General features: G+C 46.7%; 2 protein-coding genes across 3 annotated transcripts; one reads left to right on the plus strand and one right to left on the minus strand.

The window, feature by feature from the left end:
• Window positions 1-381: 381 nt before the first annotated feature.
• Mars1 (methionyl-tRNA synthetase 1) lies at window positions 382-19,673 on the plus strand. Of its 2 annotated transcripts, XM_021657844.2 has the most exons (22): window positions 382-1,516; window positions 2,170-2,260; window positions 2,413-2,491; window positions 2,577-2,711; window positions 3,840-3,915; window positions 4,172-4,350; window positions 4,505-4,611; window positions 9,845-9,961; window positions 10,059-10,262; window positions 11,129-11,330; window positions 13,745-13,819; window positions 15,713-15,883; window positions 16,017-16,112; window positions 16,240-16,357; window positions 16,664-16,877; window positions 17,879-18,010; window positions 18,093-18,197; window positions 18,272-18,458; window positions 18,966-19,037; window positions 19,167-19,190; window positions 19,270-19,362; window positions 19,457-19,673. In XM_021657844.2, exons 1-22 carry the CDS (start codon window positions 1,408-1,410, stop codon window positions 19,601-19,603), a joined length of 2,733 nt encoding a protein of 910 aa, XP_021513519.1. In that variant the 5' UTR covers window positions 382-1,407; the 3' UTR covers window positions 19,604-19,673. The 2 variants fall into 2 exon arrangements, with proteins under 2 accessions (XP_021513519.1, XP_021513528.1); XM_021657853.2 differs by lacking the exon at window positions 19,167-19,190.
• Window positions 19,612-20,583, minus strand: Ddit3 (DNA damage inducible transcript 3). Its single transcript, XM_021657876.2, has 2 exons — window positions 20,446-20,583; window positions 19,612-20,176 (listed from the first exon to the last, which is right to left on the minus strand). Exons 1-2 carry the CDS (start codon window positions 20,581-20,583, stop codon window positions 19,811-19,813), a joined length of 504 nt encoding a protein of 167 aa, XP_021513551.1. The 3' UTR covers window positions 19,612-19,810.
• Between the last annotated feature and the right edge of the window lie 715 nt (window positions 20,584-21,298).

Consider the following 21,298-nt stretch of genomic DNA (forward strand, 5'->3'; position numbering starts at 1 on the left):
TGGGATTACAGGACTGGATGCACCACAACAACACAAGTGTTGTGCCATGGTGTGAGGTCAGAGGTTTGTACATGCTACACAAGTACTGACTAAACTACATTCCCAGCTCCTAAATAATCAGACTTCATTAGCCACATTCTTCGTGGCTGATGGATATCCACATTCATCTCCAATTTGACACCACAGCTAGCTCATAATTCCTTGACAACAAAATCTATTTATTTATTTATTTATTTTAAAGACAGGTTCTCTAGGAGTCCAGGCTAACCTGGAACTCACTATGTAGTCAAGGATGACTCTGAAGTTCTGAATCTCCTGTCCCTGCTTCCCAAGAGCTGGGTTTACAGGTTGTTACCGGTTCAGGAATAGCTTCTCATTGACCAGACACCAGACTGAACTTTTATTGAATGCTAAACATGAACTGACCAGCCAGGGCCATAATCTGGACTCGGGAGTCAGATTATGACTTTGGTGTGCTCCTAAACCACGTGTTTGTTTGTTTTAACATAAAAAAACTATAACCAGTAGCAACCAGATAATAAAAGTGTAATCGGGTGTAGGAAACAAGCCGCAACTAGGTAACAACCAGGTAACAAAAACGCAACCACGTATCCAGCTGTAGGAAGCAACATTTCATCATTTTGACTAGCTAGACAAAGCGTTTCTAACTGACCTTTAATGTGATTGGTTCTGCAGTTGGGGGACTTGATAGAGTGTCCAGGTAACAAAGTATACAAAGTTTGAGAAATGAGGCCATAGAGACAAAATCACCGTGGACACTTGGAGGCAAAATGGCTTCCGATGTGCTGAAGGCTACAGCAGGTGTTAACAGAGGAGCCGTCCTTACGCTAAGGCTACAGAATTGAAGCGGGTTACAAAAGGTGTGCGCCCGTCTGAGGTCTTCAGACACTGATGAGGGTGTCGAGGCGGCTCTACATGCATGGCCATCAGCCTAGCGACCCGCGTTCCATCCCCGGGACCTCCACGGCGGACTGCTGGACTCCCACCGCGACTCCTTCGATCCCAACACGCACGCTCTGGCCACGCTCCCGCCTCCTCGCACGCATGCGAATTAAAGGAGAAAAATTCTGATCCTTAACGTGAATAGGCGAACGCGAGGAGCAGCAACCACGACAGCCGCTCTATCGACCAGCCGGGTGGCCGCCGCCGGCTCGCTTTAGAGCAGGGGAAGGGCCGCGCTAGCCCGCGGCGTTCACTCCGCGTCCTGTTGGCAGCCGCTTCCTGTTTTGCAACGGTGCATTATGGGATGAATAGTCTACTTTCCCAGAGCCGCCCGCGAGTGTGCGGCCGACACACAACTCCATTTCCCGAGATTCCTAGCAGCCGCTGCTTCCCTCAGAGGTGCCAGGCCGGTTCCGGTTGCATCAGCGTGGTCTCCCGGGCAGAATGAGGCTGTTCGTGAGCGAGGGCTCCCCGGGCAGCCTGCCGGTGTTGGCTGCAGCCGCCAAGGCCCGGGGCCGAGCGGAGCTGCTCATCAGCAACGTGGGCCCCGAAGGTACTGGAGTTGCTACTGGTGGGCGGGGGGATCGTTCATCCTAGAGCTGTCTGCCAACCTGTTCCCTAATGGACTTTGCAAACCCCCCTCTTTCCGTGACTCTTCTTTCGTAAGTGACTTTCCTGAATTACCCTTAACTATACTCTTCGCTCGTTCTTAGTCTTCCCTCTCGCCAGTTTCCCAGGATCCTGCCTCATTACGCTGTCTTCTAACCTTTCCCACCAGCTCCCTACGCCCGGTCGCTCATGGTAACTGCCGAGCACTCGCCTGTCGTTTTTCGGGAACCCCTCTTCCAGGACCCCAGTACAGACGTGCACACCCTGTCCTTTGAGTTCACCTCGTATTCGCAGTTTTGGGTGACCTTCTTGTCAGATTCTCCCAGCTTTATTAATGTTGGTCTCCCGCCGTGACCTCAGGCCGGTTGCTCCCATGTTTGGCTGCCGCACTGCCCTATACCACTGCCTTCTCACAGTCTCCTGTCGCTTCCAGTTGGCAGTCTCAACGCTTGCTGGCATAGTCCAACCGTACCCCCTTTTAGTGTTCCTGTCTTGGAAACTAGATTTAGCCCCACCCTGCCCCCAGCACACACAAGGTGAAGTTGTTAAAAGTTTCTTTTCCTAACCTTGGTTTTCACCTGCTCGCCACTGTCTCAGAGTGCGTGGTGCCGTTCCTGACGCAGCCGAAGGTCCCTGCCTTGCAGCTGGAGAGCGGTAACTACCTCTTCTCTGCCAGTGCAATCTGCCGGTCAGTATTGGCTCTTGGTGTGGGAGGTGGCTGGATCATAGCAGGCTTCACTCATCTTTTTGTCACCTTATTTGCAAACACTGTTTCACAGAGGGTTCATACATGAACAAAGGGAACCCTTCAATATTAACGTATTTTCTCTCCTTGGGCAGATATTTTTTCCTGTTATCTGGCTGGGACCAGGATGATCTTACCAATCAGTGGCTGGAATGGGAAGCAACGGAGCTGCAGGTGGGGTTCAAGGCGGCAGTGCTGCAGGTGGGGTTCACGCCTGTGCTCTGTGCTAACACGCTTACCCATGGTCCCTGTATTTTAGCCGGTTTTGTCTGCTGCCCTACACTGCTTAGTGGTTCAAGGCAAGAAAGGAGAAGATGTACTTGGCCCACTTCGGAGAGCCCTGACTCACATTGATCACAGCTTGAGTCGTCAGAACTGTCCTTTCCTGGCTGGGGTGAGGTGGTCTTGAAATGGGGTTTGGGCAGGCTTATGGTATAGGACTTAGTGGGAAGGCTGTAATCAGACCCCAACAATCACTTATTAGCAGTGTAACTTTGACACATTACAGACATTCTCTAATCCTTAATTTTTGTTGTTTGTTTATTTACTGAGACACGGTTTCTCTGCGTTAGCCTTGGCTGTCTTGAAACTCACTTTGTAGACCAAGCTGGCCTGAAACTCAAGAGATCAACCTATCTCTGCCTCCCAAGTGTTATAATATATGCCACCATGCAACATGTATAGTATAAGATTTATTTGAGGAAAGGGAAGGAGAAGGGAGTTAGAGCCTGAGTGAGCCATAAGGGCAGAGAGACAGAGATAAGGGTTATGTGTGTCTCAGACATGGGACAGAGAAAGTGAGTGGGAGTGGCAGATGGGTTATATCTGGAGCACGTGGCCCAGGTGATGACATAGGACACAGGTGGTGACATAGGATGTTATCAGGACCCTAAAGAGGGCAGGCCAGTGAATTGCCTGCACAAAAACATAACACCAAGTGCTGGAATTAAAGGCTACAACTAATTTTTTTTTTTTTTTGTGAAGTGGAAGTAATAGAAGTTCCTGCCTTATTTAGAGTTATTGTGAGGATTATGTTAGTAAACATAGTGACACACACTACCTTTGATCCCAGTGCTTGGGAGGAGGAGGCAGGCGGATCTCTGAGTTCAAGGCCAGCCTGGGCTGCAGAGTGAGTTCCAGGTCTCACTATTACTTGTCACGTAGAAAGTGAAAACTGGGTATGGTGGCACACATCTCTACTCCTGGCTCTTGGCAGGGTAGAAACAGAAAGATCAGAAGTTCAGAGTCATCCTTGAGTGCATAGAGGTTCAAGGCCAGCTAGAGTTATGTGACACCTTATTAAAAAAAAAAAAAGTAAGGTGGATCTAGTGGCACGTGCCTTTAATTCCAACACACTGGAGGCAGAGGCAGGCAGATCTCTGCAAGCAAGTTCATTCAGCCTGGTTTACATAGCTCCAGGACAGTCAGGGCTGCCCATGTTTCAAAAAGCAAAAACAAATATTAGCTATTACCATTGAGAAATATATGACTGTCTCAACTGTGTACTTCTCTGTTAAACTAGGACACAGAATCTCTAGCTGACATCGTTTTGTGGGGAGCACTATATCCATTGCTGCAAGACCCAGCTTACCTCCCTGGTGAGAGTTGTACATATCACTCCTGGTCCCGGGAACTGAGTAGGGCTGTATAGCAGTAGGTATTAAATATTCATTTCCAGGTGCAGTTTGACAGGGAGACTACAGCAGAATATGGCCAAAGAGGCTGGGTAGAGCTTGGAGAAACCTCCAAAAGGGGGGATGGGGAGAGCTTGGAGAAACCTCCAAAGGGGAGCGGCCCACCCCTGCCTGTCCAGTCTTGATTCCTATCTTGTTCTTTCCTTGTTAATGCCCATAGAGGAGTTGAGCTCCCTACAAAGCTGGTTCCATACGCTGAGTACTCAGGAGCCATGTCAAAGAGCTGCAGAAACTGTGCTGAAACAGCAGGGTGTCCTCGCACTACGGCCCTACCTCCAAAAACAGCCCCAGCCTCAGGCACGCCCTTCTGAGGGGAGACCTGTCAGCAATGAACCTGAGGTTTGGACCAGGGCGGGCGCCCTCACAGAGCCTTAGGGCCTGTAGGAAGTGTATAGGAGGCAGATGTTCATTGTGGCCATCTTCTTAGCTGTTAGAGAGCAAGAGGTGAGTTTCTTTACCCTGTTGGGCAAGGGGTTCTGTTCATTCTTCCTAGGAGGAGGAGCTGGCTACTCTGTCTGAGGAAGACATCATCATAGCTGTGAATGCTTGGGAGAAGGGCCTGGATAGCTTACCCCCACTTCAGCCCCAGCAGTATCCAGTGTGAGTAGAATGGGGTTTGGTTTCATAACTGGAAATTGTTGAAGAGAAAAAAAAACGGGCTGACCATCTTTGCTCACGGAATGTTGGTTCCAGTATGTTGAGGGAGTTTAATTCAGAACATGGCTGTTCTGGCAAGAGATCACACCCAAAGACCTTCTAGGTCTCTTTGAGCCAGCTAGAATACAAACAGGTCTTTAGCCCAGGAGATATGAGGCAAGCAGATCTCTGAGCCTTGAGGCTAGCCTAGTATAGAGCAAGTTTCAGGTAAAGAAAAGCTTAGATCCAGGCACAGTGATACCTGCCTTTTATCCCAAATAATAAAGCTAAAGTTAGTTTGTAGAAGGAGCACCCATGTTTGAAAATGATTAATTTAATTTAATTTAATTTAATTGAGTGGCAGAAATAGAGAGGAATCAGAGAAAGATTTGACAGAATAGTATTCAGCCAACTCTCATGAGAAGAGAGAGGAAAGGGACAGAGAGAGGAGGCAGTTCTACCAGGACAGTAATAGACAGGTTGCAGGGAGAGAACTCAGGGGAAGACTGAATGAGCCAGAGAATAAGAAGGAGCCAGTAGATTAGAGCAGATTGCTGCAGTTAGTTTGAAGCTAAGCAGAGCAATTCAGAGGCGGAGAGAAAAGTCAGATTGAATAAGTCAGTTGGGAGAGGAGTTTGAGCTAGAACAGGTGAGTTGAACCAGCCAGCCCAGAGCTCAGTAAGAACAAGAAAGGGTAAGCTTATTCAACAGTAAGTCTCAGAGGCTAAAAAATTTTCTAGGCCTAGGATAGATTGTACGGAGACAAAATGGTTCCAGGACTAGGCCTAGGTTAGCAGACAAAGGCAATAATTCTCTGAGACTACTGAGCTGGCAAATAAAAGTTGCTTTTACACCAGTACAATACAAAATTGCCACACGGTTGTATATTTATGAATTTTAATTAGGTCCCATGAAAGAAAAGAATAGGGTGCTGTAAGAAAAAAAAAAAAAAAAAATCATGAGACTGAAGGCCTCTCTGTTTTGGAAACATTTTTTTGCCTAGGCTGGCTTCTGACTCACTGTGCTTAAAATGACCTTGAACTCTTTTCTGGCCTCTGAGTGCTGGGATAACAGAAGCATACCGCCATACCCAGCTAGGCCTATCTTAAGAAGGGTTACTAGTTTAGGGACCAGCAGACACCTTGGTAGATAGAGCACTTTGTGCATAGGCCTAATGACCTGAGCCCACATAAAGGTGGAAGTTGAAAATACAAAGATGACTATACAAAGGTGTCCTCCGACCTCCATGTATGCTGTGACATTCCTGCCCCACTCCAAAATGATACTATTTGGTTCGTTTTTCTTCTTTTAGATTTATCTATTTTATTTCATGTGTACCAGGGTTTTGACTGCTTGTATATATGTGAACCAGATGCATGCATGGTGCCTATGGAGGTCAGAAGAGGGCATCTGATGTCCTGGAACTAGAGTTACAGGTGGTTATGAGCCACTGTGTGGGTGCTGGGAATCCAGCCCTTGTCCTCTGCAAGAGCAGCAAGCTCTTAACCCCTGACCTATCTTTATAGCTCCAACCCCCACCTATGAGATAATGTTTAGCCTTGGCTGGTCTGGAACTCACAGAGCTCAGTCTGTTTCTGACTCCAAATGCTGGGATTAAAGATGTGTGCCATCATGTCTGCCAAGAGATGTATTTTTTTATATGTTTGTATGGCTAACATGTTAAATGCTTAGGCAGAAGAGGAGCCAGCTAGCTTTGTCCTAGCCTGTAATTCCAGCTACTTGTGAAGTTGAGGCTGGAGGATTTCAAGCTGAAGACCAGCTTAGGCAACTTGTTTAGACCTTCTCTTAAAAAGTAAAATGAGGGCTTAGAAGCCAGGTGTGGTATCATATCAGGTTAGTCCCAATAGGCAGGAAGACCAATAGGTTAGGCCAGCCTTGGATATATAGTAACCCAAAACCACCCACTAATCAAGCAAAAAGGTCCAGGGTCAGTGGGAGAGTTCCTGATGTGCATACGGAACCAGCCACAATATTCAGTACTCCAAAGCAAAGACTGCATAAGCAAATTAAGTTGTCTTACTTGGTATGTGTTTTGTATGGAGAATGCAGATGTGCAAGTACCACAGCAAATGTGTGTAGAGGTCACACAGTTTGCAGAAGTCAGTTTTCCCTGTCCCCTGTGGGCTGCAGGAATGAAATTGAGGTCGGTACACTTGCTCTGCAAGCCTTTTGCTGCCTGAGCTATCTTATCAGCCTGGGCTGTCTTAAGCCATAGTGTTCTGCCTGTTTTCCTTCAAACCCTGTTGTGTTTTGTACCATTGTACTCACTCAGTCAATAATTGCACATCAAACTCCTTCTCTGTGGTTCTTCTTTCCAGAGTTTTGCCCAGGTCTGAAATTTTCAAATGGAAAAACTCCAGAAATAACCCATCCACAGATAGCTAGCCCTGGCTGTCCTGGAACTCAGAGATCTGTGCGCTTCTTCCTCCTGAGTGCTAGAATTAAAGGCATGTGTAGAGATTTTGTGTGTGTGTGTGTGTGGGAGAGAAATTTTAATTCAGAACATGGCTGCTCTGGCAAGAGATCACATCCAAAGACCTTCTAGGTCTGTGTGATCCATCTAGAATACAAACATGCCTTTAATCCAGGAGACAGGTAAGCAGATCTGAGTTCAAGACCAGTCTGGTGTAGAGCAAGTTTCAGGTAAAGAAAAGCTTAGGTCCAGGCTTGGAGATACACACCTGTAATCCCAACCAATGAAGGTAAAATTAGTTGGTAGAAGTAAGCACCCGTGTTTGAAAGTGATATCTAATTGAGTGGCAGAAAAAGTGACAAATCACAGAAAGATTTGACAGAATAAGATACAGACAGGAAAGAGAAGCTGCTTTAGAGACAGAGAGAAGAGGCAGTTTTACTAGGATAATTTTACAGAAAATAAGCTAAGCACAGGTGAAGACAGAACAAGCCAGAGAATGAGAAGGAGCCAGAAGATTAGAAAAGACTGCTGGATTTAGTTTGAGGCCAACCAGAGCAATTCAGAGGCTGAGAGAGAAGCCAGATTGAATGTCAGCTCAGAGAGGAGTATCTGGTTCGGCAGCAAGGAGGGTTATGTTCTGTTATCCAGTAGTCCTTATTCCTAAGGATACTTTCCAAGATCTAGGAGACTCCTAAAATCAGACAGTAACAAACCATACAGAAACCGAACTTCTCCCCACTAGCACCTATAACAGTAAGTTAGTAACAGCTTATAAGCAATAGCAATAAACAGCTATATAACAATAACAATATAACAGCTATAACAACATGCTATAATAAAAGTTATTTAAAATTTATGGATCCTGATGGTGGTGGCACACACCTGTAAAAGTATCTTTTATTCTCCTGAGGCAATTTCCAGGCTTACTGCCTCCATCTGCTAACCTAGGCTTAGTCCTGGAAGTGTTTGGCCTCCATACATTCTAACCCAGGTCTAGAATGTTTTCAGCCTCTGAGGTTTACTGCTTAATAAGCTCACCCTTTCTTGTTCTATCTGAACTCTGCTGGCTGGTTCACCTAAGCTGCTCTGGCTCACACTCCTCTCCGAGCTGACATTCAATCTGGCTTCTCTCTCAGCCTCTGAATTGTAAGTTGTGTTTCAACAACAGTTGATGGGATCTGGTTATGGGAAGAAAGGGCAAGAAACGCATGAGAGATTAATGAGATCTGTTGAAGAAGATAGCAGTGCGGTGTTCCTTGAAGTAACAGACATGCCGTTAGCTGCAAAGAGCAAGTGAGGGAGTCAGGGAGCCGGTGAGTGTAGGACAGATGCAGTTGGAAAGTTGACAGGAGCTCAGGAGGTGAGTGGGAGATGTGTGCCGCTGAGCTGTCAAGAATGAGGAAGCGTTGAAAAGGTGCAGTGGCCTTGTGGAGCTCCTGTCCCCTCCATAACTCCACAAGAAGAGCAACAGAACCAAGAAATTTGGGCCCAGGGCTTTTTGCAAAGACTGATACTCCAACCAAGGGCCATGCATGGAGATAACCTGGAACTCCTGCACAGATGTAGCCCATGGCAGCCCAGCCTCCAAGTGGGTACCCTAGTAAGGGGAACAGAGGCTCTCTTTGATCACCTCCCCCTGAGGGAGGAACAGCCTTACCAGGCCACAGCATTCAGTCCTGATGAGACCTGATAGGCTAGGGTCAGATGGAAGGGGAGGAGGACCTCCCCTATCAGCAGACTGGGGAAGGAGCATAGGGGGAAGAAGAGGGAGGGTGGGATTGGGAGGGGATGGGGAAAGGGGGCTACAGCTGGGATACGAAGTGAATAAACTGATTAATAAAAATAAAAATTTTAAAGTGAATAAATTGTAATAAAAAAGAAAATAAAAACAAAAGGAAAGGTGCAGTGACTGGAGTGACTTCAGTCAGCAGATTAAGTGTCATGACTTGAGATGATTTTGTAAAAGAAATAGTATATATTAAGACAGTGCTGGTTCTGTAGACATGAGTGTGTGCATGTCGGTGTTGAGTGTCTTCCTTGATTGTTCTCCATTTTGTTTCCTGAGGCAGGGTCTGGTGCTAACCCTGGAGCTCTCTGATTCTGGCCAGTCTGGCTAGTCAGCTTGTCCCAGGACCTTGTATCTCTGCCTGTGTGGTGCTAGGGTTCTAGTCAGGCCACCAAACGTTCAAGGCTTTTATGTGGCATTTGGGGAGTCCAAGCTTGTCATCCCCAAGTGTTTATGGTTTTATAGCAAGCCCTTTGCCCACCGAGCCATGTGGTTTGGGTTAGTCAAGAAGGAAATGGCAGGCCTGCCTTAGGAAGGGAAGAGTGTGCTACCAAGGGATTTGGAACAGTTTGTGTAGGGTGATGACAAGCTGTAATGCCTTCAGGTAATGGCTAAGGTTTCTATTAACACTGGACTTGCTAAGAGGTCAGAGCTGGGATGCTTCTGGGGAAGTACTGTCCAGGAGACACATCCTGGGAGAATTGTGTTGGTGCCTGCGGAGTTTGAGCATGAGCTAACATGATCGCAAGAGGGAGCTGTTGGAGTGAGGCACATGTAGTACACAGCTGCACGTGACGCTTGCTGAGGGAGCAGAGCTCTCATGAGCAGGGAGCAGGTCTAGGACTGTAGCTCTGTGGCTTCCTGTGAGGAAAGACTGGTCTGAGGCGCCTGATGTAGTCTGTTGTTATTCTGCACACTTGTTTTTATGATACTTGCATTTCTGCTGTGGACTAGTCTCTCTTCTTTTTCACCAGGTTGCCTGTTGCTGGAGAACGGAATGTGCTCATTACGAGTGCCCTCCCTTATGTCAACAATGTCCCCCATCTTGGAAACATCATTGGTTGTGTGCTCAGTGCTGATGTCTTTGCAAGGTGGAGCAGGCTGCTGGGAAGGAGTGGGCCCCAAGGGAATAGGGTGCCAACAAGATTGGGACTGGAGGAATCCTCACATGAACACCGCATCTTCTAGGTACTCTCGTCTTCGCCAGTGGAATACCCTGTATGTGTGTGGAACGGATGAGTATGGTACAGCGACAGAGACCAAGGCTATGGAAGAGGGTCTGACCCCACAGGAAATCTGTGACAAATATCATGCCATCCACGCCGACATCTACCGCTGGTTTAACATCTCATTTGATACTTTCGGTCGCACCACCACTCCACAGCAGACGAAGTAGGTTTTTGGATAATGAGACAGAAACTGAAAGTTGAGTCTAGGGGTAACAAGAATACCAAAGATGAGAACAGGGTAACTGGGACCCTCCTGAACTTGGGTTCTGAACACTGCCCTACAACCCATCCTGGAGGTTTTCAGGCTAGAGAAGGGTCATGGTTTACAGAAGCTGGTATAAGCTGGGGCGGAAGAACACCTGGCTTCCCTGGTGTTCCCTTAGTACTTCCCTTCCTCTGGTTGCCTGGGAGTCTTTCTGTTTAAGACAGGGTCTCACTGTATACCCTAAGCTGATCTTAAACTTGTGGGTATCCTTCTGCCTCAGATTTCCAAAGGTTGGCATTACAGGTATGTGCCACCATGCTCAGCTTGGAGTCTTTAAAACAATTTCTCCCTGCCTATGTATATTTACAGCACACAGACTCATTCTTCCTCTGCCTGAGAGTCCTTAGAGAAGCTACAGACAGACAGGTGGACAGTTAATGGTGCTGTGTACCTCAGTTCTTAACGCTGGGTGAAACCCTGAACACAAGCATAAGACTGAGCTGGATACGACTAAGGATAAGACTAAACTTACCCTTCCAGTATTTGGGAGGTGGAGGCTGAGGACTAGGAGTTCAAGTGGTGGTTTCTGGTGGCTACATGAGGCCCATCTCAAAACTAAATGAAACCAAAACAAAGCAACATGTAGAGTCAACAGAAGTGAGCTGTACAGCGTGGGGGGAAGAGACCATACAGGCAGTTTAAGAATCGGGAGCCTTGCCCCTGGGAGGCCACTCCCCTGAGTGAGTCCTGAGTGCTTAGAGCAGCAGAGTAAGGTTCCACACTTCCGGCTGCTCTTCTCATCCCTTGCTTGCTGCCCTTGCTAGGATCTCCCAGGACATCTTCCAGAGGTTGCTGACACGGGGTTTTGTGCTTCAAGATACTGTAGAGCAGCTGAGGTGTGAGCAGTGTGCACGCTTCTTGGCTGACCGCTTTGTGGAGGGAGTGTGTCCCTTCTGTGGCTATGAAGAGGCCCGGGGTGACCAGTGTGACAAGTGTGGCAAGCTCATCAATGCCATTGAGCTCAAGGTAAGAGGAAGATCTTGAGGAAGCCCAGAGGAAACAACTGTTTTTCCTTCCTTCCTTCCTTCCTTCCTTCCTTCCTTCCTTCCTTCTTCCTTCTTCCTTCTACAGGACTTCACTGTGTAGCCTGGCTGTCCCATAACTGCTCTCATTGAATACTAGGCTGGTCTGGCATTCACAAGAGATTGCTGTCTCAAAAGTGCTGGGATTCAAAGTGTGCATCACCACCACCTGCCCAGGGGTTTAATGTTTAGTACCTAAGATCTTGTGCTGTTTTCCGTCTGGCCAGTTGCGCTGTAGTTAGCATGTTGCTGGGACAGACACAGGTTGCATTACCATTTGGTCATCTGATCAGTGTTAATTCAGATAATTTTTTCTTTCATTTGTGAGTCAGGCTTTCTTTTTTTTTTAAAGATTTATTTATTTATTACTTATGCAATGTGTGTTAGCATGTACACCTGCACGCCAGAAGAGGGAACCAGATTTCATGTTTAGATGGTTGTGAGCCACCATGTGGTTGCTGGGAATTGAACTCAGGACCTTTGGGAAGAGCAATCAGTGCTCTTATCCTCTGAGCCATTTCTCCAGCACCCGAGTCAGGCTTTCTTTATCTAGTTCTTAATGTCCTGGAACTCACTCTGTAGACTAGGTTGGCCTCAGACTCACATAGATCCACCGGCTTCTGCCTCCCTAGTGCTGGGATTAAAAGCCAGCACTGTACCTGGCAGATTATTCTTTTTCATAAATACTTTTGTCTTCTAGTCTAAGTCTGTTTGTATGTTGGTTTACTTATTATTCACTTACTTAACAAATGTTTTTAATCCTTTTAATAGGCCAATATAGACTGGGCATGAGGGAATGGACAAGGTAGGCTTTTATCTAATATAGGGAAGAGGCTACCAACTAAACTAGGCAATGGTGTAGGATAAGTTGCATGGAGGATGAGTTAGAAGGAGGTGGGCTTTAAGTTGTAAGTGGGTAGGGAAGGCTTCTTAGAAACAGTGATATCTGAGTTAAGAAGAGAATGAAAAGAAACAAATGAAGTAACAAGTGTTATTAAGATCACCAAGTGAAAGACTAGGAAATGTAATGAGTCACAGGCAGCAGAGAGCTGAAGAGGTAGAAAAGGCCAGTATAACTGGCTGTGGCGGCACACACCTTTAACCCCAGCACTCTGGAGGCAGAGGCGGGTGGATCTCTTAAGTTTGAGGCCAGCTTAGCTTACAAACAAAACAAACAAAAACAAAGGCCAGTGCAGTGTGACTTAGTGATAAGGGAATAGAACAAACAAGTCAGAGAACTGGAGGCTAGGATATGAAGCTAGACAGTTCATTTATACTAGTGACAATGGGAATAATAGCATTGGGTGTGTTCTAGAAGAAGGCTGTAATGCTGGATAGTTAGGTAAAGGATACTTTTTGGGCTGTGTTGGAGGTGTAGTCAGTGGTAGAATACTTGGCTAACAGGAGTGAGACTGCAGTTCTGAACCCTAGTAACACACAGTAGGGAAGAGGTGGGTTTGGGTGTTGCTATCTGTGAGCACAGGCAAAATTAAGGCTGAACACGGCTGTACTGGTTTTGCCTATGGACTTCTAAAGAAGTAGTTGGAAATGGATGTGCATTTCACACAAGAGATGAGATGCTTTGCTGACCTTCAGGACCTCAGGTCAGGGCTGGCAGGATGGTGGTGCAGGTGAAAAAGGACTTGCTACCAAGCCTGCAACCCCCAACCCCATGTTTTGGTGGGGGTTGGGGGAAGCAGACTGGATCTCTACTTGGTCACAGCCCCACATGAAATAAATACATCAAAACGGCACAACCTCCATCCCAAGGTCAGCCAAGCAGTATGGCACACACCTGCAATCCAAGCTCTTAGGAGGTGGATACAAAGGGAACTGGGAATTGAGGTGAGCCTTCATGTGACCCTGTCTCAAAAACAACACAAACCAAAGAGCCTTAGATCAGAACTCACTTGGGAGCTCATTAGCTTCATCTGTTAAATCCTTCTGCCGTCACTTCTCAGTGTTTGTTTAGTAGTCATTTTATACCACAATGTTAAGTATTTCCTGACATTTTGCTTTATAAAGGCCCATGGTTATGTCCAGGCACACCACCTCTCCCCTCTTGGTTGTGCATCTTCTACACTTTGCACAGCTGAGGTACACAGAACAGTGCTCTGTAGCTAACTTGTGCTGAGAATGTTCATTCTGTTGTGCAGTGTGAGCCTCAGGAAGAAATGCTTTGAAGTGTGCAGACACAAGTCTGTCGCAAAGAGGCCACATGTTGGAGGGATGGGCTCCTTGTGAGTGTTAGTGCTAATCCAGAGGGAGGCCGAATGGCCTGGCCGGCTTGCCTTTCTCTGCAGTCCTGACCCTGCCTGCTCCCACCACGATTACGCTGTCTGGAATCTCTCTTTTCAGAAACCTCAGTGCAAAGTCTGCCGCTCGCACCCTGTGGTGGAGTCCTCTCAGCACTTGTTTCTGGACTTGCCTAAGGTGCGTTCGTCATCGTCAGCTACTCACCAGCTCCTCCCAGGTGTGAACCAGCCAGTATGGCTACTGGAGAATAAACTGGGAACCTCTGAAGAGTATTTTTATTTCCAGTAATCATCTTGTAGACCTAGGCAACACAGCTTACGGTAGAGCTCTTGCTTAGTTTGTCCACGCCACTGTTACTCAATAACGGGTAATGGGTAAACATTATACCTGGCAGAGTGTGCTAACTACATTCAGTCCTAGAACTCTCAGCAAGAGGCTGAAGCAGGAGATCAGAGATTCATGAATTTAAAGCCAGCCTGGGCTGTGTTATATAGAGATCTGTATTTCAAAAAGTAATAAATCAAACAGATTAACGGGTACAAGATAAGTCCCAGGCCCACTTCCCCAGATGTTTTTTCTGCAGGGTCTCATAGTGCAGCCTGGATTTGGACTCACTGTTTAGCTGAAGATGGTCTTTAACTCCTGATTCTACTATTTCTACCTTCCAAGTACTAGGATTACAGACATACATATAATCAGCTGTTTTCATTTGTTATCATTTTCCAAATTTTTAAAAAAGATGGATTTATTTTATGTACAGTGGTCTAACTGCATGTACACTGCATGCCAGAAGAGGGCATCACATCCCAGTGTAGATGGTTATGAGCCACCTTGTGCTCGGAATTGAACTCAGGACCTCTGGGAGAGCAGACAGTGCCCTGAACTCTGAGCCATCTTTCAAGCCCTATATTCCAAATTTTTAATTCCAAATATATTTTTCTTTCTTTCTTTCTTTTTTCTTTTTTCTTTTGGTTTCTCTGTGTAGCCTTTGCTGTTTGGACTCGTTGGACTCGCTTTGTAGGCCAGGCCAGCCTTGAACTCAGATATCCAACTGCCTCTGCCTCCCTGAGTGCTGGGATTACAGGCATGCACCACCATGTCTGGTAGTACTTTTCTTTTTCTTTTTCTTTTTTTAAATTTTAATTTATAGACAGTTGTAAGCTGCCATATGGGTGCTGGGAATTGAACCTGGGTCTGTTTGAAGAGCAGCCAGTGTTCTTAACTGCTGAGCCATCTCTCCAGCCCCCAATACTTTTAATTTTTAAAAGAGATTTTTATTTTCTGTGTATGTGTATTTTCTTTGCCTATATGTATGACTGTACCACTTTCCTCCCCTAGAGCAGTGGTTCTCAATCTGTGGGTTGTAGCCCCTTTGGGGTCTCATGGCCCTTTCACAGGGGTCAAATATCAGATACTTACATTATGGTTCAGGACAACAGCAGAATTACAGTTATGAAGTAACAGTGAAATCATTTTATGGTTGGGGGTCACCACAACGTGAGAAACTATTAAAGGGTCACACCATTAGAAAGGTACCACCTTAGAGGAACTGAATTGGAATTAGAGTTCGGGCTGGCTCTGAGCTGCCATGTGGATGTTGGGAACCAAACCCAGGTTCTCTGTAAGAGCAGCCAGCCCTGTAGCCATGAAGCTATTTCTCCAGTCCCCTAATCTCACGTTTTATGCTGGCCTTGTAATACTATATTTTATGCCTACACTTCAAACACCATATTTAATCATACATTGTGAGAATTTTTATTTGTTTGTTTTTTCAAGGCAGAGTTTCTCTGTGTAGCCCTGGCTGTCCGGGAACTTGCTCTGTATACCAGGCTGGCCTCACAGAGCTCTCCCTGCCTCTGCCTCCCAAGTGCTGGGATTCAAGGTGTGTACCACCATGGCCTGGCAATGACTGTTTTTGTTGAACAAATTTGCTAATAATTTCCTAGCTGTCTCTGAAGCTGTGACTTTTAACTTTAATTATGTATTGCCAACTCTACTCTACGTTTGACTTACATACCTTGGTGCCAGTTGCTTGAGACAGTCCTGTGTCACCCGTTTTTGTCATCTCAGTTGGAAAAGCGACTGGAGGACTGGCTGGGGAGGACATTGCCTGGCAGTGACTGGACACCAAATGCTCGGTTTATTACTCGTTCTTGGCTTCGAGATGGCCTCAAGGCACGATGCATAACCAGAGACCTCAAATGGGGAACTCCTGTGCCCTTAGAAGGTTTTGAGGACAAGGTAAATACCTTTAACCTTTAGTCACTTCTTAAACTGTTCAGCCTCGGGACTGATTCTTAGGCTAGCAGATTAAAAAGTTGATATTTCGTCTTAGCCTGAAACTTTAGGTTGGCTTCTGTTTGTTTCTCTCCAGGTATTTTATGTCTGGTTTGATGCTCCTATTGGCTATCTGTCTATCACAGCCAACTATACAGACCAATGGGAGAGATGGTGGAAGAATCCAGAACAAGTAAGTAAGCAAGTCTTAGTTAATCTGTCTGTGGGTGCAGGGTGTGGGTAAGAGGTATTAGTTAGGTGAGTGGGCTCATGCTTTTGAAGAAGGTTCCCGCAATCTCTTTTCCACTGTATTCTCCCAGGTTGACCTTTACCAGTTCATGGCCAAAGACAACGTGCCCTTCCACGGCATAATTTTTCCTTGTTCAGCCCTAGGAGCTGAGGACAACTACACGTTAGTCAAGCATCTCATTGCTACAGGTAGGTCCTGCCAGAGCCAGAGGGGTGCTGGTTCTTAGGTTAGGAGTTGGAATGAACTAAGAAATAATTAAAGCATGAGAATTCCATCCAAAAGAGGAAAAACAAGAACTTGAAAGCCAAGATCTAAAGCTAAAACTAGTAGTTTAAGGAAAGGGAAAGAGACCAGAATGGGAGCATGGAACTCCATGGCCTGTGTAAGCCACTCAAGGAAAGATGTTTTTGGACACTCACCTTTGAGGGAAAGGGAAAGAGGTGTAGTAGGTGAGGGAGGGAAGGGCATGATTTGAGTCCTTCTCTTTTGTCCAGAGTACCTGAATTACGAGGATGGGAAGTTCTCTAAGAGCCGGGGGGTAGGAGTGTTTGGAGACATGGCCCAGGATACGGGGATCCCTGCTGACATCTGGCGCTTTTATCTGCTGTACATTCGGCCTGAGGGCCAGGACAGTGCCTTCTCCTGGACAGACATGCTGACTAAAAACAATTCTGAGTTGCTTAACAACCTGGGCAACTTCATCAACAGGTAGGAGGAAGGAGAGATCACCCAACATGGAAAGACGTGCTAAGCACACACACTAAGCTGTGCATTCCTGAGCAAGTTAGCCATAGGTAGGGGATCAATGGGGCCACGAAGCGAGTCTTGTGTGCTATATTCTTATTAAAGGTCTTTAGAAGTGGGGATGCGTTTGCTCCTCACATAGAAGTCAGCCTGCAGATAACTGACATGTTTTCACTGACATGCTTTGGTGTCCGAGCTGCTGCGGTAGGCTCATACTCTACTGCTGTCCTGTTTCTGCTATTACAGCAGTTCTCCAAAGGCGAGAGATACCCTGGAGATACAACTCAGTGTTTGTCTAGCAAATTCAGAATTCTGAGTTACATCCTCAACACAAATGCACTTGTGCCTTCCCACTGTGACCTAAAATTTTTCAGTCAGTTCTGGACCTTTAACTAGGCCTTTACCACATTTAGCAGCTTTCTGTAGAATATTTGTTAGCTTACCACATACTTCAATTTGATAATTCTTCATAGTTCTAAAAATGTATAATTGCTTAACTCATTTATTTAATTAATTTTGGTAATTAGTTAATGTGGCTAAGGGATTGATGACAGGTGTGTGCCACCATACCTGGCTGCTTAACTCATTTATTTGCAGAATTACATTCTTAAGAGAGTGTAGAGAGATTGTACTTTTAGTTTGAGGGGCCAGGAATTGATAGGCTTACACAGAAACGTTATGAGAATGAAGTTTTTTTGTTTGGATTTTGCTTTGTTTTTTACATCTACTTCCTGTTTGTGTGGGGTCCATTGACAGTGTGCCACGAATGTTAGAGTGTAACCTCTGAGTCAGCTCTTCCACCATGTGGCGTCCAGGGACTGAACACAGGTCACTGGACTTGGCGGCAGACTTGACCCACCTCATGAGTGGTCTGCTGGCCCGAGCACGAAGACTTCTGGAAGTGGGATGACTATCTCTAAGGAAACTGGGCAATAACTTTGTCTTTTCCTTCCCCTGCCCCCAAGAGCTGGCATGTTTGTGTCTAAGTTTTTTGGGGGCTGTGTGCCTGACATGGTGTTAACCCAGGATGACAGACGCATGCTGGCCCATATCTCCTGGGAACTCCAGCACTATCACCAGCTGCTGGATAAGGTTCGGTAAGTAATTCCAGCTCAACCATGTCAGTGGTATGTCCGATATGGTTGACAGTCCCATGTACTCTGCCTCCTCCCTTCCCAGGATCCGGGACGCCTTACGCCGTATCCTTACCATATCTCGGCATGGCAACCAATATATTCAAGTGAATGAGCCTTGGAAACGGATTAAAGGTGGTGAGGTGGACAGGTGTGTTCAGGAGCTGGGAATTACAAGGCATGCTGCATCTTCTTGGTGGTCTTGACCTACCTGTCTTTCCTCAGGCAGCGGGCAGGCACAGTGACAGGCGTGGCAGTGAACATAGCTGCCCTGCTCTCTGTCATGCTCCATCCTTACATGCCCACGGTCAGCTCCACCATCCAGACCCAGCTCCAGCTTCCACTTCCAGCCTGCCGCGTCCTCCTCACACACTTCACCTGTACCTTACCAGCAGGTCACCGGATTGGCACAGTAGGTTTCACAAATGTTGGTGGGGCTGGCAACCTAAAGTCCTTATTTTCACAATGCTGCCTTTGGGGTGAGGTTAGAAACCTAAACGCCTCTGACTTAGGTGTGGGGCTTGGCAGCTGTTCTCTAAGGCCCTGCCCAGTTCTGCAGTTGGCTTATGAATGGTTCTTGGTATTGGCTCATGAGTACAGTACTATCTATGTACCCTTATTGCTGTTCATGCCAGAAGCCATAAGTGGCACAGTATAGGAACGGTTGAGGAAGCGCCATGATGGTGGTGATAGCCATTCTCTGACACTACATAGGAGTACATACTGACCTCTGTCTCCTTGGTGTCTGTAACTTCCCTCTACTGCAGAGCCCCTGCTGCCTTTGTGAATGCTCTGAGGCTTTCAGGCACTGCTCAGTGTCCTGTCTGAAACATCTGGGGTCTCAAATGTCAGAAAGGAGGGCAGGAAGCTTCTCTGTGTGGTGAGATTATCTGATTGGTTCTGGCATTTGTTTACACAGGTCAGTCCTTTGTTTCAAAAACTGGAAAATGACCAGATTGAAAATTTGAGGCAGCGCTTTGGAGGGGGCCAGGTGAGTGAACCAGACTGTGCCTTCCTCCAGCAGAAGCCACAGCAATACCATTAATTTCCCATAGTTCTCACTCCTCTTTCCACCTTTGGCCTCACTGCTTCCTCACTTAGTTTTTCTCTCCTGTCTTAGCTCGAAGAGACCTTGGAGTTAAAGGTAACCCTTTCCTCTGAGATGTTACAGAACACTGGAGGCCAGAGGGCATTTGTGGTGATAAATCTACTGCTCTCCCCAGGCTAAAGGACCCCCCAGGCCAGTAGTTGTGGAGCCAGTTACAGCACCGGGGCCACTGCAGACACAGATGCTGATGGATGAGGTGACCAGACAGGTATGAGGCCCTGAGGGAGGGAGCGGAAGTGCTGAACCCACACAGGCCCTTCTCAGCCTTACTCTTGTTGCCCTCACCCTCGTTCTCCTGTTAGGGCAACATTGTCCGGGAACTGAAAGCACAAAAGGCAGACAAGAACCAGGTTGCTGCAGAGGTGGCTAAACTCTTGGACCTCAAGAAACAGCTGGCTTTGGCTGAGGGGAAACCCATTGAAACTTCTAAAGGCAAGAAGAAAAAGTGAGAGGGTGCTCACAGAAAGTCACTTTACTGTCTGTGGACAATAATAAAGGATGTACAGTGTGTATATACAAGCCGAGACCCTTTCCTTTGGTCTACCCTCAGTCCTCCCTGCTCAGCATGTGCAGCTGAGGGCTGCATCCTTGGCACTGGCACAACGGTGTTTCCAGGAGACAGGCGGGAGGGGACTTATTGGGGAGGGTGCCACTGTTCATGCTTGGTGCAGGCTGACCATGCGGTCGATCAGAGCCCGGCGTGTGCTTTCCACCTCCCTGCTCAGGTGCTCGATTTCCTGCTTGAGCCGCTCATTCTCCTCTGCGAGCTGTGCCACCTTCTTTTCGTTCTCCTGCTCTTTCTCCTTCATGCGTTGCTTCCCAGGTCTGGCAGGGCCCTGACCACTCTGTTTCCGCTTTCTGCTTCTTCCTTGATCTTCCTCTTCCTCCTGAGCCATCGACCTTTGACTGGAATCTGGAGACCGAGGGCTTTGGGAGATCCTTGTGACCTCTGCTGGCCCTGGCTCCTCAGTCAGCCACGCTAGTGATGCCGGGTCAAGAGTAGTGAAAGTTTTTGATTCTTCCTTTAAGGAAATGAAGAAAGAGAATGCATATTATTCAGGAGAGGCATTTGTACTCCCCAGTTTCCTGGGGTTTATTTTATTTTTGCTTGGTTTTTTTTTTTTTTTTTGTTTGTTTTGTTTTGTTTTGCGACAGGATTGTGTAGGCTAGATGCAAACTCTAGCTTTGGCTGGCCATGAACTGAGCCTCTTGCTCCACTTTGCAAGTACTGGCATTACAGGTGTGCACCACCAGACCTGCTTGCCTGTTTAAGACTAGCATTCCCACTCACCTCTTCATTTCCAGGGGATGAGCTATAGGTTCCCCCAATTTCATCTGAGGACAGCACCTCCTGCAGATCCTCATACCAAGCTTCCAGCTCCCAGCTGGACACTGTGTCAAAGGTGAAAGGCAGAGACTCAGCTGCCATGTCTGTACTTATGGACCGGGTTCTGGAAAAGAATATATAGGTATAGGTTCCACTTATCACAGTTGGCAAACTGGTTTAAGACACTGAATTTAAAAATCACTCGTCTTACAGGAGAGGTAGGGACGTGGGCTGTCAATCCTTAAAATCCCCGTGAATTGTTCTCTGACCTCCACATGTACACCGCTGCATACAGGCACACACTAAATGAACGGCAGGATAGGGACATGGCTGCCCTGCTCTCAAAAGCTGTCCAGGCCTTCATGTGCACACCACATGGCCAGCACCCCCCACAAATAAATGTAATTAAAATACTAAAATCAGTAAGTGTAAGTATTAATTAGTAATCTCTTACTATTTTGTTTCTTTGTACATGTTCACACAAGTGCAGTGTCTGGGGACCAGAGGCATTGGATCTCCTTGAGCTAGAGTTCCAGGCAATTGTGAATCCCCTGGTGTGGGTGCTGGAAACTCAAATCTGCTCCATCAGAAAAGCAGCAAGTGTGCTTAACTGATGAGCTTTTTCTCCAGCCTTGCCCTTTTTTGTTTTGTTTTAAGACTGGGTGTCTTTGTGTAGGCCTGGCTGTCCTGGAACTCACTCTGTAGACCAGGCTGGCCTTGAGATTCACCTGTCTCTGTCTCCTAAGTGCTGCTATTAAAGGCGTGTATCACCACACAGCTTTCCTTTTTTTTTTTTTTTTTTTTGCTTTTTCATATT

This window comes from Meriones unguiculatus, chromosome 17 (assembly GCF_030254825.1).
Source record: "Meriones unguiculatus strain TT.TT164.6M chromosome 17, Bangor_MerUng_6.1, whole genome shotgun sequence".
NCBI classification, from domain to species: domain Eukaryota; kingdom Metazoa; phylum Chordata; class Mammalia; order Rodentia; family Muridae; genus Meriones; species Meriones unguiculatus.

Bases quoted from the DNA above. Each gene is read 5' to 3' on its own strand.
- Mars1 (XM_021657844.2), top strand. From the start codon at position 1,408: ATGAGGCTGTTCGTGAGCGAGGGCTCCCCGGGCAGCCTGCCGGTGTTG. The intron at 2,712-3,839 runs GTGAGGTGGTCT...CTGTTAAACTAG, and splicing joins ACTGTCCTTTCCTGGCTGGG to GACACAGAATCTCTAGCTGA. The intron at 11,331-13,744 runs GTAAGAGGAAGA...CTCTCTTTTCAG, and splicing joins TCAATGCCATTGAGCTCAAG to AAACCTCAGTGCAAAGTCTG.
- Ddit3 (XM_021657876.2), bottom strand. From the start codon at position 20,583: ATGGCAGCTGAGTCTCTGCCTTTCACCTTTGACACAGTGTCCAGCTGG. The intron at 20,177-20,445 runs GTGAGTGGGAAT...ATTTCCTTAAAG, and splicing joins CATCCCCTGGAAATGAAGAG to GAAGAATCAAAAACTTTCAC.